Source organism: Dromaius novaehollandiae, chromosome 2 (assembly GCF_036370855.1).
Source record: "Dromaius novaehollandiae isolate bDroNov1 chromosome 2, bDroNov1.hap1, whole genome shotgun sequence".
NCBI lineage: Eukaryota > Metazoa > Chordata > Aves > Casuariiformes > Dromaiidae > Dromaius > Dromaius novaehollandiae.
In genome coordinates, this window is record NC_088099.1 from 68333598 (window position 1) to 68351227 (window position 17630).

Genomic DNA, 17630 nt, shown 5'->3' on the forward strand with positions numbered 1-17630 from the left:
ACAAAATTTGTTGGCGTTGTAATTAGACACATTTTTAGTGTTCTGTTTTGAGATTTTCTTTGAATACTGTCTTTGCCATTGTTTCTTTTTCAGGCAAATTATACAGATCCCCAGAGCAAGCTGAGATTTAGTACTATTGAAGAATTTGCCTATATTCGGATGCTCCCTTCAGACGTGGTTACAGGATACCTTGCTCTAAGAAAAGCAACAAGTATTGTTTCCTAAAGGGACCAAATGCTGTTGTATATCACTTGTGAACAGTGCTAATTTTCAGAATCATGATGGAAACTCACTGCAGGATTGAGGTTCCTTAAAAATATTCATTCATATTTACATCTGGAAGTAGTCGATGATACATGGATTTGAAAGAACACATGGTTTTGATAAATACTGATATTTGTTAGTTTGCCAAGCTGTAAGTAATTTGATTTGGTCAACAAAATAACTTAAATGTTAAGGATATAAGCCTGCATCCTAACGCCTGAGTTATATTAATTTCTGTAGGCCAGGATTTCACACCCACCCTATATATTTTACGTACTACTGTGGTTCAGAAGAGGAAAAAGTCATCTGAATAAAGGAAAAGGTACCAAGATACGCCAGCTTCTAAATCTGCCATGCAAATATGCTTGCCGCTTGGCTATGGAGAAGTTTGTCCCACCTGTAAAATGAAGCTAAAATACTAAGTGCTGCTATTGTGGTGACTGTTGATGGTGTTAAGCATTGTGGAAATTAATATCTTCATACAGATATTTAAATTGCAAGAGTTGTCAGCATAAATAAAGTTGGACTCAAACTTGCTTGAGTAAAATATCCTAATGAATATTCATAAAGGGATCAAATCAAAAGGTAACTCTAATGTGACACTTGTAACTTTTAAGTGCTTCATTTCACAATCTGAATTTTTTTTCTACCTTTGCTTTCTTGTACTAATTTCCAGGACTTCTAAAAAATATACTAAAAAGACAGGAATTCCACTATGCAATGATGTTCTACCACCCAGATGGTCTTCAGCAAGGCAAGACCTCTTATGTCTGTACACCAGGAGGTACCTGAAGAGTAACTGACAGCAACTGAATGTTGTTGTCCTTCAGAGGAAGCAGAACGGAGGAGAGTTTAGACCCCTATCTGAGGAGTTGAGAGGTACTTGCTGACTTGCTGAATGATTTTTGAAAATTGATCTTAGGAGGAAGTACGCAAAGTTTTTCTGCCATTCTTTCTTTTTGTCCTCTTCCTTATGACAGGTCACTGATTTGTTTTCTTCCCACTTCTGTGCCTTTGTCACAGCCTTAGCTAGTCACTGATTTGTTTTCTTCCCACTTCTGTGCCTTTGTCACAGCCTTAGCTACCCATCAAGTTTTGATTTCTTCATCTGGATACCAAGTGCAGGATCAGCCATTCCTAGCCTCCAGCCACACAGTCTATGCCAGTTCACTCCCATACTCCATAAACTATCCTTTAGCTGTAGCAATTATCCCACTTAACTCTGAGTCAGCGGGTGTTGGCCAGAAAGGCTACTATGCAAGTTACCACTTGTGGGAATGCTGTCTTCCCCAGTGCAAAACTACCAAGTGCTTAATAGACTTGTCCCATAGCTTTTTAATTACTAGATTGTCCTGGTTACTGAGGAGCTGAGCCACTGAGCACTAGCAAACACAGCAGTCCTCATCTCATCCCAGCTCTGTCATGGACATTGTCATCTTGTGCAAATCACATCTTCTCTCTGAGTGCACAAGAAGCACTGTGGTGACTTGTTAATGTCTAAGCTGCACCTTGAATGTACACTTCTATAGAAATGATAATTAGTACAGATTTCTTCTCATTGAAAGAATGAATATGCAGAGTACTATTAATGCTAGTTTTCAACTCCAAAACAAAGAAACTCATAACAATGGGACACATTGTTTACTCAATGTATCTGGGACTCATTCTTCAGTTTTTGTGATCTAATATTTACAAAACCAAAGGAATTTTAAAAGTCTTTGACAGGCTTACAATAGATCCTTCAAAGCCCTGGATACCAGATAATGCTACAACTGTATCACAGAACAAAAAAATCAGACAGAATATCTCCCCTCATGCCAGTAAGCATCCAAGCCGCATTCACTTTGCATCTGAGTTTTAGAATGGATTTTTTTAAACTTACTTTATGTACTGAAAACATGTTTATAAGATAAGCTTAGCTTTGATATGAAAAGAAAACACGTAGAACTGCTGTAAGATTTGTTTTGCTTTAAATAAGTAGACAGCAGCACAGAAAATTGGATTTCACCAGCTTGTTCTCTCCCACAAATATTTTTACCATTCTTCAGAAATGACTGTTTAGGAGCACAGGCTCCCTCACTGTCAGAAGTGTTCACACAAGTTCCATGCCCTCCTGCACTGTATGTGTCGCTTTTCTCAGCTAATTTCCACTGTACAGTATTTATCCATTCAGTTTTCAGAACTTGAGTTTCTTACTGAATAAATTGAAAGGGGAAAGTAAACAAAGCTTAGAATTGGCAAAAATATTAATGGATACTCTCTCAATGCTTTCTATTCCCTTTTCCTTCCTTGCTTGCTTTTTCCTTTGTTGCTGGCTTTCTTTCTTTCTTTCTTTTTTCGTTTCCTTAGTCTGTAGTGCCTCACTTGGAAATCAACCACTAGAATCATTCAACATTACATCGAACAACACCAGTTTACTGTGTGGAACAATCAAAATGTATTTGCTTTAGCAGGAAGCTGAGGATAGGAAAGATCTAGTGGCCAACACATACAACTGTCATTCAGTCTGACTCAGCTCTTTTTGGAAATCACATGTAGACCTGCTGTTCTCATCAATGGCTTCTACGAGAGGAGAACTGAGCATTACCTACTTTGCTGCATATAAGTCAAAAATACGGATAAATGAGGAGCTAGTCTGTGCCACAGAGCAGTTTTAAAGTACATTTCATTGCCAGCTTTAGAAGAGGTGAAATTTGTGAATTATGTTTATATTTAAAAGTACTTATCTAAGGTTACGTAAACATAAATAAAAGAAGTTGAATTTAAACTGCAAAGATGACAAAAGAAAGGCATTTGAAAAGAGAAGCAGTGACAAATACCATTTAAGACATGGGGAGAATGGATTTTGACTAATACTACTGTCACATATGTAAAACAGACTGCTTTTTGAAGACTTTTGTACAACCATAACTATCTGTCAATTATTACCTGAGTGTGCTGCTTCATACAGACCATGGCTTCAGCCTCACATACATTTATACTCATATATTCTATTATAATGCCCCACTGTTAAGCCAGTAATGGCACAAAAGATGCCGGTTGCTAAGCTCCCACAGAATTCCCACTGCCATTAGTGGAAGGAAGAGCAGGATCCTGTATCTCCAGGGCCCTTTCCTCGACTATTCACCACTGTTTTGTACAGCAGTTTTTGTTTTCCATGAAAACCTTCCTGTCGCAGCCTTTCCCTCTGCCCTGTCCATAGTAGGAATGGCCCCTTCTGGAGAGCAGCGAAATTCAGTTCAGAGAAGCCTTGAGCCATCTCAGAGCCCTCTTCCCTGGTCTGTATTTCCTTGCCTTCTCCCACCGTAGTGCTCTAGAGCTTTGTGGATGCACTACATATGGGCCTCCACAGAGGACAGAAGTAGCAGGCACATGCAGGGACATGTGTCTTGATCTCCTTTGACAGAGATCTGTAAGTGTCAAAACTACCCAGTGCACAAAGAAGCAAAGGAAAGGGGAGGGTTTTTTACTAGTGAAGAATATTGAGCTGAAAATGAACTAGCGTAGGGTTAAAAAGCCTTTGTAAATCCATTCTGTTAAGAGAAAAGCTCCAACTCCCCACATGATTAAAATGTTTTTCCTGAAAGAGTAAGTCATCTTTAATAAATTAAGACACCAATTTATTATTAGAAAAGCTACCAAGAGGTTTTAAGGCCTCTTACAATCTGTAGCAGTGTTTGTGGTTTACATACTGCAAGGAAGGAGACATTCACGGATTTAATGTCAGATTGGGCGGGGGGGAATGACTTAGTGCTCTTTTTAGAAAGAAGAGTCGAGCGATATCGGTATTATTACCAGACACTTCAATCACACTAAGATGATGATACCATTAACATTAGAATTCATAGAAATGCCTTCTTATTTTTCTCATGTATGTGTTCCTGATTATAAACCACTATTCTCTATCTGCCAAGAGGTGGGCAGGCTGTAATAAAGTAATTCATTTTCATGTAAGAAAAAACATTCTTGTTTAAGTCCACTTGGTATCTATAGGTATTGCTTGACTTGGTTTTCTGTTATCTGAGAAACTTAAATCCAGTCATTTCAGATGATTATACTATTGTAAATCACAGCCTACAGACTGCAGTAGCAGTAATCTCTTGGGAGACATAATAACAACTAATAAACGGTGTTTAAGCTACTGGTAAGTATTGCTTGTATTTTTTGTATTTTGGGTTTTTTTGGTTTTGGGGTTTTTTTGTTTTGTAATTGTCTACTGTTTATGACCTGTAAGATCACTTTTTAAGTGTAGAACATCACTTTCCCTGACCCAGTACCTAAAATCAATAATCTCTACATAAAAATTGTAGTACTAGTGGACTAGATAATAAATTGTTTTGGGGGACTGGGTGTTTTTTGTTTGTTGCTTGCCAGCATGTTCTCTTCAGGGCAAAACTTTGTCAGCTGCTCGCATGCTAACTGCTGTGACTGTAACTCTGGTAAAGCCAACATAGTCCCTGGACCAGACTCAGTTTTTCTGTTGCACTATCTGAACTCTTCTCCAATATCCCACATCTGACATGCAAAAACTACTATTCCCTCAAGTGAAGAAATTGTTTATAAGCTGCTAACTATGCACCGCGCATGTGAACAATGTCCCCTTTCTCTGCAAGTCTTGAATCCAAAGTGTGGCTTGCCTAAAAGGAGAAAAGGTACCCTTCATGCATGTACTTCTGTTTAAACATTGGAGGACATGACACACACAGGAAGCAAGTTCTGAACATAAAATTTAGGAATTCCTGAAGACAGCTTCCTACCCAGTAAGGGGAAGGAGGTGTTTCCTGCCTAATGAAATTGGCCTCACGTGAAATTGGTATCTGTGCACATTCAATGTCTCAATATATATCTGATAAATTTACAGCTGTAAATCTCTTATAAGTAGAGATTGCAAGCCCAGTCTACTTTGTCAATACTTGGCAGGCTTTGGGCACTGGACTAACCAGGGATAATGGGGAATGTCTGGATTTTGGCTGTGATCCCATTCATGTCCTGAGAGCCAGCACTTGTAAGACAGCTTCTTTTGCTTCTCTCCTCCCAGACAGCAGAAATGCCTCTAAAGAGGACATCCTACAAAAATACATTGCCTAATATTGTGCTTCAGTTCATTAATTTCATGACTATTATGATTAAATGCATCAAGAAGACAGAGGGGACAGAAATAAGGATTTTTTTTGTATATTGCTCTATTTACCCAAATTCTCATCTTCCAGCCTGGATAACCTAGGTGCTGGTAATCCTTGTGTGCTCACAGAAAGGAGTGAAGGAGAGACTCCATCCACAACCTGAACATCTAGATCAGTTAATCACTTGAAACCTTTAGGCCATGGCCACTTACAGGAACAGCTAAGGGCTGGCTGTACAGTGTGTGCTTCCCCGTTCCATGCCTACAACTGCATCCTTCACCAGGTGGCTAAGCAAACATGGTGGGGGTGAATATGTGCAGGCAATCTCATGGTGGGAGGCTGCCTTTCAGCTCCTGGCCAAAATGCAGACACCCTCCCTCGTGGAAAAAGCCAACAGCCCATAGTAGTGTGTCTGGATATCAGTTCTTGCTTTGGGGACAACCAGGGCAGAGTGTGGGGTCTGATTGAACAGCCTCAATAAAGGGGAAATCAGGAACCTCAACAAGAGCTGGACTTGGACAAAGGACAGGCTTTGGCATTTCAGAAGCAGTTGTCATGAAAATACAAGGCTATGCCAAAGAGAAATCATTTGCAAAACATTCTGTGGGTGATTCTTAATCCTCTGAAGCACAAATGTGGCACTACGGTGGTTTTATATCTGGAATAAAGAGCATAGCTAGAGCATAACTCACGACTTCAAATTGTGCCTTTCTGAAAGGTATGTCACAGCTGATGATGTAGATTCAATGGCTGCCATCACTCTCATGAGCACAAGTGGTAGCAGTTAATAGGCACAAGCCTTGTTCCCCTCATATTAAATGGGCTTTCATAACTGAAGCTGATGGCAAAGTACAATCAGCCAAACATTTTTTGTCCTCTAAAAAACAAGAATTCATTTGTCACGCTTCATCTATCATACCAGGCTGTGCAAAACAAGAGGGCTAAAGGAAGAAATACCAGCAACTGCTTTACTGTATTATATGAGCCCTTCCCATAAGCTTTACACATTGAGAATTATTACCACCATTTTAGTGGAATATGAAATATTCCATGTAAATACCCCGATTTGGCCCCATGCTTCCAGAACACTTAAGAAATGGCATGCCAGACCCCACTGGTTTCAGTGAAACCCCATCTGCAAACAGCTTATTTCACTAGCTGTCTCCACGTTCTTACAGTTTCTCTAGTAATGAGTTGGAAGTCAAAGTCTCCATGAACCTTGACTTTCCCTCTGAAGGATCACACTGGGATGGGGAATATAAAATTCATTTTTCCTGCAAATTTCCTGAGTACAGCTCCACTGGGACATGCAGACCTCTCTGGGAGCCCTCACCCCTAAGACTGCTTATACCTCTTATATAAAATAATCATAAGCCACATGGATGATAAAAAGCACTGAAAGCCTGGTCTTCCACTTCTCACACATGTACTCTTTTCACTGCGCTTAACAGACTCTTTTAATCCCTCTAACTCTACAAATCTTGACAAGGAGGAATGGGGACTGCACAAAGCGTGAAACAGCTCTACAGTCCTGCTAGTTCAGAGGCTCTCCTGGAAGTGGGAGATGTGGCTTTGAACTTGTCAGGTGAAAGCAGACTGAGCTCATATCAAATGGCAGGGGGAAGCATCTTAACACTGGAACTGTTGGATAAGGGGAGCGGAAGCTGCAGCAGCATCCCTGCACTGACTGTATTTCAGGTGAAGGCAGCCCTACAGTGGCCTTCTTGCAGAGGGCGATCTGGAAGGGGTGAGCACACGCAGGGATGAGTGCTCTGTCAACACTGACATGTCTCCAGGCACGTTCAGAAGCAGAGCTTCAGATGTCTGGGTAACCATCCAGGAGTTCTGAGCCTCCAGGATTCTGTCAGCAGCTGTGTGGGGATATGGAGGACTGCGGAGTTGGACATGCACAGTCTAAACTCAGCCCGGATCCCTTCTGGCCATCTGCTCCTCTCTGAAGATGTCAGGGAGTCTTACCAACAGAATGGATTTTGACTCAACACCCAAAACATCTGACCCAGCTCATACAGCACGGGCTTGCCCTTGCCTCCAAAAAGCTTCCTGCTACTGCTTGCTAGTATTGGATCTGAACTGGTGATAGCATGTGCATATATTACTGGGGGAGGGAAATCAGCCGCGGACAGGAGCCCTCTTGTCATTCTTCCAGAACTTCTCCACCTTTAAGCCACATCTCTATTACCTTCATGACTTAATTAACATCAACCTCCAAGCTTACATCACAAACTCAGATCGATACACTGGACAAGCGGTTCATCAAATTTAACAGTTTAAAAATCCTAGCCTACTGCATATATTTCTAAGGAGATCTCAGAAAACATAACCAAAATCCAGCAGTAACAGGTATCCTAAAATTCCTCCTTTGTACCTCCCATCAACATACATAAACCAATAGATTTGTCAAACGCCATTGCAGGATGCATAAGAAGTACAGATGAAATTTCCTGACCCCATAAAATGAATGTTTCAAGTAACAGCTCATTTTCCAGGTCATATAGAAACAGAGGCTATATTTGATTTTGTCCTAAATACCACACACAAATTTGATCAAGTTGTAATCATAATTGAGCCACTAAGAAATAATCTCCCAGGTACAGTTAGTAACACCACCTTCCCTGGAGGCAGATCCCTTCCTACCTCCTAATTTCCCCCCCGACCAATCCAAAAAAACCCAACAACCAACCAGTCAAAAACAAACAAACGAAAGCCCCAAAATACTAAAGCCCTGTGATATTAATCTTAAAATTGAGGTGTGAAAAAAAAACAAGCATGTTAGTCAAGAAGGTGTTCATTTAAAAGCATTAAAATTCACCTGCAGATCTGCATAAGCTACTTACTGAAACCAGACAAGAAGTACTAGAAGAAGAAAAACCCTAAGAGGAAAAACACACAGGAAAGCTGAAGGCACAGCAGGATCTAATGGTACCTGCTACCAAAGAAGGAGCCTTCTGCAAATGATAATTGAAACCCCAGGGTGGGCCAAAACCAGAAGCATCCACTACAGTGGGCTCTCTGTCAAGGACCATTGGAGCAAAGCTTTAAAGGGAATGAGTTTACCAGAAAAATCACTAATGGCTCGCCACAGATCAAGACAGCATCCTAAAGTGTTTTCCATCAGCAAGCACATTTCTGTTTCCCCAACTGTATGGCTACCCAAGACTAAGCAGTTCCCATCCGAGAAACTTAAAACAATTAAGTAAATGAAAAAAAGACACACATACGCCGCTAAGCCCTTCCAGGTTCTGCTCAGGCAGGGACACTGCTGGCATGTCCTCTGTTCTTAACACTTTCTCTTTCCTACCAACTCGCATAGATTAGGGATATTTGTCACACTAATTATATCTACGTTCACATCCTTAATGTAGACACAAGCACTGGAAAGATTTTATCAGGAATTTAGAGTGTGTTAGTATTAATTCAGGTAACAAATTCTTATCTAGACAAGTCCACATACAGGACAACAGCGCAGGAAGGCGCCCACCCTCACGCGCTGGCCTCAGGCTCCTGGAAGAACCAGCACCGAGAGCAGGACCGTGCACAGCATGACTGTTACTATCACTGGGGTGCCAGCTTTCACCTGCAGATTTCTTAGGTTTTATTGGCTCAGACTTTACAGAAAGGCAGACAGATAGATGTGTGTGTGTGTGTGTGTGTGTGCATATGTACATATATGTATGTACATATGTACATATGTATGTATATATGTATATGTATGTATATATGTATATATATGTGCATATATACATATATATATGTACATATGCACACACACACACCCATTTTAAACACTGCTTTATGTTATAAAAATATCACAACTGGAAAAACCATTGTACATGCACACACGTGGGGGTGTACCTTATAAATAATTTCTGGTAGTTAAGCAAAATCTAAAGGATAAACTATAATTTCACTTGCTAAAATGTAAAACCTAAAGTTGCTAATGGGCTACGAAGAGCTACTCAACAGATTGTCTCTTAAAGGAAATATCGCTGTGGTGTCGAACTGGTTTATGGCCATCTCAAATATCTGGGGAAGAGTGAAATGGGTCTGATGTTTTTGAAGTTTCATGGGGTTTTGAGAAATCCAGACATCTGCATTTTAATCTTTGGAAAATCCTGAGATCAGCAAGACTATCGTCTGCAGGATTTAACCACAAGTTGGACCCACCTCCTAGCAAGTCTAGAAGTCTTATGATTGCTGTAAAAAACCTTTTTTTTAATATATACACACACATAATGATGGGGTTTGTGCTGTAGAACATTCATCTTCAAATGACAGCAAGAAAATGATAACTCATGTTTTCTCAAAAACCAAGTCATTGGATGTGACTAATTTAAATAACTACAGTTCTTCACCTGCTTCTTTATCTCCAATATTTATATTGCAGCACCATGTATCAGCCCACTGATTAAAGAAAAAAAAAGTGGTAAACATAGTACTAAGGCAAGAACGCACAGAATTATACCTTCTATCAGCTACTGAACACAAACCCGAGATGAAGAAACTCCTATTACTTTTACAGTCCTATTACTCCACTTACTTAATTGAGGGGATATTTTTTAAATGGTTGGTATTTGATTCAGTCGAGAGCTGCAGCGTGTACACCAATGCTTTTTGCTGATGGGTGCACTTTCTAAAGTCTCACATCTCCCTCTCCTTCCTTTCATATTTGCAAGTCAGTAAAGATCTAAATGAGGGCACAAACCTTCATGATATTTGGGACTGAGTTGAGTGGGACATTGAAATAACTCTAAGGCTGTGAGCAGGGATCTCCATCTAACAATGTAGTAATATAATGAGTTCCCTCTTACTACAAAAGCAAATATTCATGCTAAATGCGCAGATTTACACACACCTTTGTACATACTAATCTACACCACCTTAACTGCTTTATACATTTCTAGTATTTACTTTGGCTTCCTAGGTTCACTGTAAATCAAGTCTTATTTTTCCATGACACAGCCACCTAACTTGAACTTCTCCAGCTGCTGATATGACACAATCCCCCTTAGGCAAACGCAGTAAAGCATGAGTGCACACCCTGTGTGATATCTGCTGTAATTAGAGTCAGTGCTCATTAAAGGGTGAAAACATGTGGATTGTGCCATGCAATGCACCCATGCTGTGGCAGCAATACTGCACGGCTCCATAAATAAAAGAGAAAACATTAAAGCAATTTACGTCACCTCTTTCCAATAGCGAGTTATTGGAACCAGGTATTTAGAACAAAGAAGACAGTGTATTTTATTCCCCTTTTTTTTTCATCTTCTGCTTTTAGACTGGGCAAATTAGCATTGTTTCCTTACCAGAAACCTCTGGAAACACCATGGTTTAAGAATGTTTTTCTGAACATTCAAGCTGAAAAAGTCAGCCAGCTGCTGAGTTTTGGAAGAAGAAGGGAGGCAATGGCATCTCTGTTCATACACCTTGGAAACAAGTTATCCTGTTACAAGCCACACTTGGTGAAGAGGGGACAGGCAGAAGAACTGCAAAATCCACTTTCAACCCAGAGACAGCAAAGTCCATTAAAGCCACTATTACAACACACAGCAGAGCCTCGATCTTGCATGAAAAGACTTTAAAACTTCTTCAACCTGCCTTACCATTATGTATCCTCACCTAGATGCTGCCACCTATGTATTTCTGTAGAAATTATCCATTTTATATTTACCATCATATTTCTAAACCTCTTCTCTCCTAGTGGCCAAGGTTTGGTGGAGCAAAGCTTTAGTTCATTCCACAGAGCAGGGGAACAGAGCTGAGAAAATAACTTTCTGTATTTTGCAGGAGGCTCAAGCAGGGCTCTCTCGCCAAAGCTGCCTCAAGCCAAGCAGCTGGGCAGTTCAGGGGCTGAATCAGCGGAGGAAAATGTCTCTCTGTACTTCCCAGGACACACAGATGCTCGACTTGATAGCTGCCAGACAAATACATTTCTGGGGAAAAACTGCCCCCCTTCCCTCCTGCTTCCCTGTCTCTCTCCTGCTGTCAACTACAGGAAAGAGCCAACCACTGTCATTAGCTCACACGAGCAAAGCCCAAACATGAGCAGGTCACAGCGTGGGCTCTCGGCAGCGCTATCCGATTTCCGCTCCAGGCTGTGACACACAGTGACATTCCTCCCTGATCGGGGACTCCAGGAAATGAGCTGTTTTCCTTGGACAGGGACACACTGACACAGGTGGTGCCATCTATTGCAACACAGGGTCAAACCTCCTGCAAATAGTCCTTCCACGTTCCCCAGTTGTCTTCTTAGGAGACAAGAAATGGGGGAAAGCAGGCTCCTGGCTGCAGTTAAATTAGATTAAAGTTCATTCTTTCAGTACCTGTGTGGCTCCTTGGTGTTTCTTGATAAATTAGTACAAGCCTCAACAATGGGAAGAGGCAAAATCTCAACTCTATACAACACTTGAGGAAAATTCGGGCCCAGACTTGGAATCCCCTTTGGGGCTGCCACCCATTTCGACTAGAGACATGGTCAAAAATCTTCTTTCCAGCTGACCCTAAACCACAAAACATTTGAGTCTAGCACAGAACTAGCCAGGTATGTTTTCTTTTGCAATAGAAAGTTACCTCCAAAGCAGCTGGCTACAAGATTTGCTCTTTGGAATGAGGGACAACTGCCATCTCAAGACACACAATTTGTGTTTTAAACTTCTCTTCCTCAGCAATTTTTTCATCCTGTGTTATTTTTGGTGTAACACGCATTTTAGTGTGGTCACTGCCATCTCTTGTTCTGGTGCTATTTTGCTTCACTGGGAGAAAAGTTCAATGTTTTAAGTATATTTATTTGAGGGCAAAGAAGAAAACAAGTCCATCTTTCTCTCAACAATAGAGGCTCTTTCCTTTTCTTGGCAGTCCATACATGTTTCTCTGCAGCTAGTCCTATTACTCTGAATAAAATTAGCTGAAGAGCCCATCTCCATCAGGCAAGAAGACGACAACGCCTCACTGACTTGAGCACTACGGCAGAAGCTGCTCCTAACACAGACTCCTCAATCCTCAGTGGTCGCTTCCCTCCTGTCTCTGTGGTGGACTCGAACCCTTGCTGGCTAACATAAGCAGTGATTCACCACTTGGAGCCTGTGCACGCTCACCCCCTCTCTCCTTTTCATCACCGATCTGGCAAAGGAGAGACTTCCCACGCAGTCCCTCAGCCAAACCCTGCCTGAAGTGTGGTTGTGTCACGATGCTCTTGTCCCAGGTAGCTCAGTGGCTGTGCTGGCTTCTGCTTTTCAGAGCTGCTTAAATTTTCCACTCCCTCAACAGAATATATTTCTTAGTAGCAATAGTGAATTTGTGATTGTGAGCAAGACTATGTGTGAGGAGCAGAAAGGCCAGCGTTACACAACTAGTTCATATCTCTGCTAAAGATTTCACTGCAGCTCTATTCTGAAGTTAAAGCAAATTTACTACTAAGTCCAAATACTGAAGTATTCAGTAAGAATAATTTATCAGATCTGATGCTTATTCTGACCACAAATGGTCACAGACACTTTTTAGTTTTTTCTTATAACCACGTAGTGAAGAGGTTCAGTGAAAACAATTTTGCCTGTGGGTTGCTGAACAGTACCCAATACCTCAAAGTACTTTTGTTCAGGATTCAAAAACACTGTGACAAGGCACCCATATTAAACAATATGGTTTTTGTCCCCTGATCAGATTCCTACAAAGGCCAGAAGTATGTGCAAAAATCAAAAAGGCATTGGAAGGGGATATAGAGGTACTAAATGAGAGAGGCAAGCTTAAAAAATTCAGAAATCTTCTCTCCTCTTGTGAAAGAAAGTGCATTACGTTAGGCTGTATATGTGTGATTTTGACTTTAAAAGAGATGCATTCTTTCCATACATGCAGATAGTCTTATCTAGATGGTATGTCACTCAGCACATCCACTCAAAGCCTCTCCATGTGCACATATCCTTTGAATTTTTATTGCAAAAGGTGCAGACAGGTCTCAGATTGGCTCACTTTACTGCTTTCACATCTAAATGCGAACTTGAGGGTTCACAGCGATGCTAGCTTCCATACAGCACATATCTCTCATATTATTTACCAGTTATATGAATGACTAGAGATAAATCTCAAAACTGGATGGAAGACCAACTAGGTGGCCTTGGACACACATACAAGTTTCTCCTGAGGTTTCCACACTTGGTGTTTTACTATGGAAAAACATGGGTAGAGTGCTGTAGGGACAGGAGACACATCACACGCCTTTAGGCAAAGGACCCCTCTTTCGCTCCTCAAGAACCATAAGCCCTTATTCCTGTTTTCCTATACCCTGGTACCCAGGCTGATACATTTTGAAAAACAAGTCGGAAGATGTGTCCACAAGGTAGCGAGATTAATGCACAAATTCAGCCAATATCAATGTCACAATGAGCTGCATTGCCAATTTTGTCAGACATGGCCATCATCTGTCCCTGAAAAATTATCAACACACACTGCTGGTGGTCTGTGGGTTGTGGCTTGAGAAATCCTTGTATTCAATTCTGTAATATAAGCTGTGACTTCTCATGCTAGAGACAACCTAAGATATTTAAACACATAACTTCCATTAGTTTAAGTAGTACGTCTAAATCCATCAGTCAACTTAGGGAAAAAGAAAAAAAAGTCAGCCTGTATTTTGAATGATAAAGCTTGCACTCTGCATTTATGGCTGGTGAATGTGCCATTTATTAACCTTGATGCAATATAAATACTTGGCTTTCACACAGAAATAATGCAGGTTTGAAAATAACTGAGAAGTTCTGCAGCATGTACATAAACAGCTAACACTGCAGTATGGGCTAAAATTTTTTATAACTTCACTAACAACTTATTTATTATCCCCCTAGAAACTTAGTACTTCTGTTGATGGTCTTTAAGTGATAGTTGGCTCAGTTTACTGTCTGTAGTAATAATGTGTTAAACTCAGTGAGTACTGATAATATTTAAAAGTATATGTTTCATTTATTTAAACTTACATAAGCATACTTAAAAAAATGCACATGGGCTCCTATCCTAGCTAATATTAGCTTTTATTTTTTAATAATGAAAACATACCTACACTTACAGTACATATTTTTCCTCAAAACATACACACTGCTGCAGAACACCAGCAATAAGAATGATACATGAAACCCATCAGAAAGCAAGGAAAAAAAAATAAATGAGTAGATAAGCAAGTACTAAAAAATACAACCATGCCAAACCTCTATTTATGTAGCCAGCTGTTTGAGAGCACCGCATACACTGAAAAGAGATTGAATAACAAAAGCTGAATCTTGGTTGCCTCTGTTACTTATGCAGGTAAACTTCTGAGCAGACTTAGGGGATAGAAATACTCTGTTATATAAATGCAAGTACAAACCTAAAGGTCCCACGTGGCTTTCAAACTTTCCATCACAACCTCTACAACATGCCAAAAGGTTTCTCAAATAAATGATACGCTCATCCTAGAACACTGTATCATGCCAACTTAGGTATTTTAATTGAGGATTTAGTTTAAAAACAAAATCAAGAAACAAAAAACCCTCTTCTATATACCAGGTTATTGATTACTTAAATTAAACTTCTTTAAAAAAATGGTGAAAGAAAGAAACTACTAAGAGAGCACATTACCTGTGCAACAAATTCAACAGCAATTCAAAGTGCAATATGAATGAAACTATTAGCAAAATGCATTTACTGTGCACCACATCAGAAAATATGTTATCATTTGCTGAAATCAGCCTAAATAAGTATCTGTCAAAGGCTAAGACAATTTACAGGGAGACCTTTCTGTGTCTAATGGGGCTGTGTGTTTAACACTTTTTTCTTTAAATTGGTATTTGAACTGGGTCAAATACATTCCTCTTAAGATGACATTTTATAACCTATATATAGAAACTCATCCTGTCTGCCATATCTTGTTTCAATTAAAATTTGATCTTGAAATGGGACAGAAGAATGGAAAGGGCTGGGCACGATAGTACAGGCTGGTCTATGGGCTATGAAAAGTTTATGTTGCTCTTTGTATGGAAGAGAAGGTTTGAAGGAAAATACTAATACAGAAACACTGCCTTGAAAACCCAAAAAGCCTCGTATTACAGTAAGAGTAGAGCAGTCCCAGACAGTTTTTCCTGTGCCATCTCTACGTAGTGCTTCCAAGCCTCCACCTGTTTTCAATCTCGTCCTGCAATTCCCTCTTCTGCCCTTTTGCGTCATGTTTCTCACCCCACGTACACAGGCTTTTTGGAGTGAAAAAGACCACTGTCTAGTTCGGAGCAAACTTTCTAATTTCAAGATTTTATCTGAGCAAAGGTCTTTGTGGATTTCTATTTCAAACATGCTTCTAGAAAGTAGGGGATTTCTTCTGAGAGCAGCAGAACGCAGGAATCCTGGCTAGCTTTTTTTTTTTTTTTTTTAAATCAACTTTTGCATCCCTTCCTTCTACCTCAATAACTGAGGTTCATCAGTAGTTAATCTTCTTCAGTACTTCTACTGCACAGTATTTACTGTTGTCCCATACTTTAGGCTGTATATAGTGCAGTTCAGGCTTTAAAATAGCTCTGTCCTTTGAGAAAGGCAGAGACCTGCCTAGGGGCCAGCTGGAAACTCTCTCTGGTCAACCTCAATTTTCACAAAACTAGACAGTACCTTAATACCTAGGGACCTCCTGCCCCCAGTCAAGTGAGACTGCAGTTAGCCAACTGGTCCAAAACCCACGGAGGAAAGGGGTGGAGAAGAGACATACCCTAACTGTTTAAAATAAATACAGCGACATGTCGCTGCCTGTGCCCCAGCTCAGCACCTATGGTGGCTTCGAGGGAGGTGAAGTGACGCAGAAGCATTGCCACAGGCTGCCAGAATACAAGTCTGGTCTTGAAACCCGTGCAGAAAGCTGCACATTATCGCATGCCATCAGGCACTCACAAGAGCCAAAACAGAAAACATTCATACCTGGCCTGAAGAATGGAAAGACCTCGGGCATCTCCACCCTCATGCCTGGGCATCTCTGTTCCCCCACTTTCCCAGGCCACGTGCCACCCCACACCTCTCTCCTCTCCAATCCCTGTCTCCTCAGCTTGTCTCATCCCTAAAATTCACAGCAGCCCTCAACCACTCTCCTTGCTCCCGCTTTCCCTGTGTGCGTCTCTCCTGTCCCGACTGACCTCGGCAGTCACGCTGTGCCGACCCCCCCATGGTCCCTCCTGCCTCTTGACCCTGCCAGCCATATTCCCTCCTATGCACACACGCGCATGCTTCCTTCCTCCATTCTTCTGTCTCTAAAGCTAGTCAATTCTCATGTTTTTATGTTAATTGCTTTTGAATAACAGCCTTTCTGGAAAACAAAAGGCTTCCCAGAGCACTGGTTTCCTTGGAAATGTTCCCATGGCCAACTAAAAGCTGAAATAATAACAATAATAGGAAAATTTCCACATAAGTGTATAAGACGGTTTTCAGCAACTGGAGAAAAAGGGTATTTTGCTTTGGGATTGCTTTTTTTTTTAAAAAAAAATCCAGGCTGGTTCCCCCCTCTAGCCTCCCAATCCCTTACCTCCCCACAGCTGCCAGGAACCAGCATAGAGAGGCACAGAGAACAGTCTCCCTTCAGTCCGCCTAAAAACAGCGAGAGGCAGTGACTGTTTACAGAGCACACCCTCAGTGCTAGCGGGAAAGGCTGCCCGCCTTGGCTTGTAGCCCTCTGGTGTTAAGAAGGGCAGGAAATGATGACCCTTTACAAACCGGAAAAATTTGCAAGAAAGCTGCAGCTAACCACAAGAAACTAAAACACAGAACCAGAAACACAAGGCTCATGACAAAAGTGGAAAAGCTGACACCTTTGATTTATAGACTGTTAAAGGTCACCACACTGCCATATAATACTATGGGATGAAACCTCAGTTTTAAACACAAAGCAGGTACCTGTTTCAGAAAATAAACACAGAGTTCGCTCTTTTCCATGTATTTGTTCGCAAGGTGGTGGTTAACTTGGGCTAGTTTCACCGGGGCCGTGATGCTCAGCCTCTTGCATGACCCAACTGGCCCACAGAGCAGCACCGCCCCTCTCCTGGTTGTCCACAGCTGTGCCCTTAGGGGTACTGTCCTTCTAAAGTCTAGCTTCATCTGGCTCTCAGTCCCCTCATATTTTGGAGCTTTCTAATGTCCCCTTCCACCTTTAGAATGAGAGGGTCACATAACAGCATTTGGACACCAGAGCAACTAGGCCAATGGTGATTTCATAGCCAGTCTGACAGGGTGAAG

General features: G+C 41.1%; 1 protein-coding gene and 1 long non-coding RNA gene across 2 annotated transcripts in view; one reads left to right on the forward strand and one right to left on the reverse strand.

Annotated features, from left to right (window-relative positions):
• The window catches only part of INO80C (INO80 complex subunit C), a 36096-nt gene extending 31691 nt beyond the window's left edge, over window positions 1–4405 (forward strand). The window contains exon 5 of the mRNA XM_026096073.2: window positions 94–4405. Within this exon, the coding sequence (XP_025951858.1) occupies window positions 94–225 (132 nt within the window). The 3' untranslated portion in view covers window positions 226–4405. The remainder of the gene's footprint in view (window positions 1–93) is intronic.
• Window positions 1–17630, reverse strand: part of LOC112980867 (uncharacterized) — a 100124-nt gene that overhangs the window by 25677 nt on the left and 56817 nt on the right. The gene's annotated exons all lie outside the window — the stretch shown is intronic.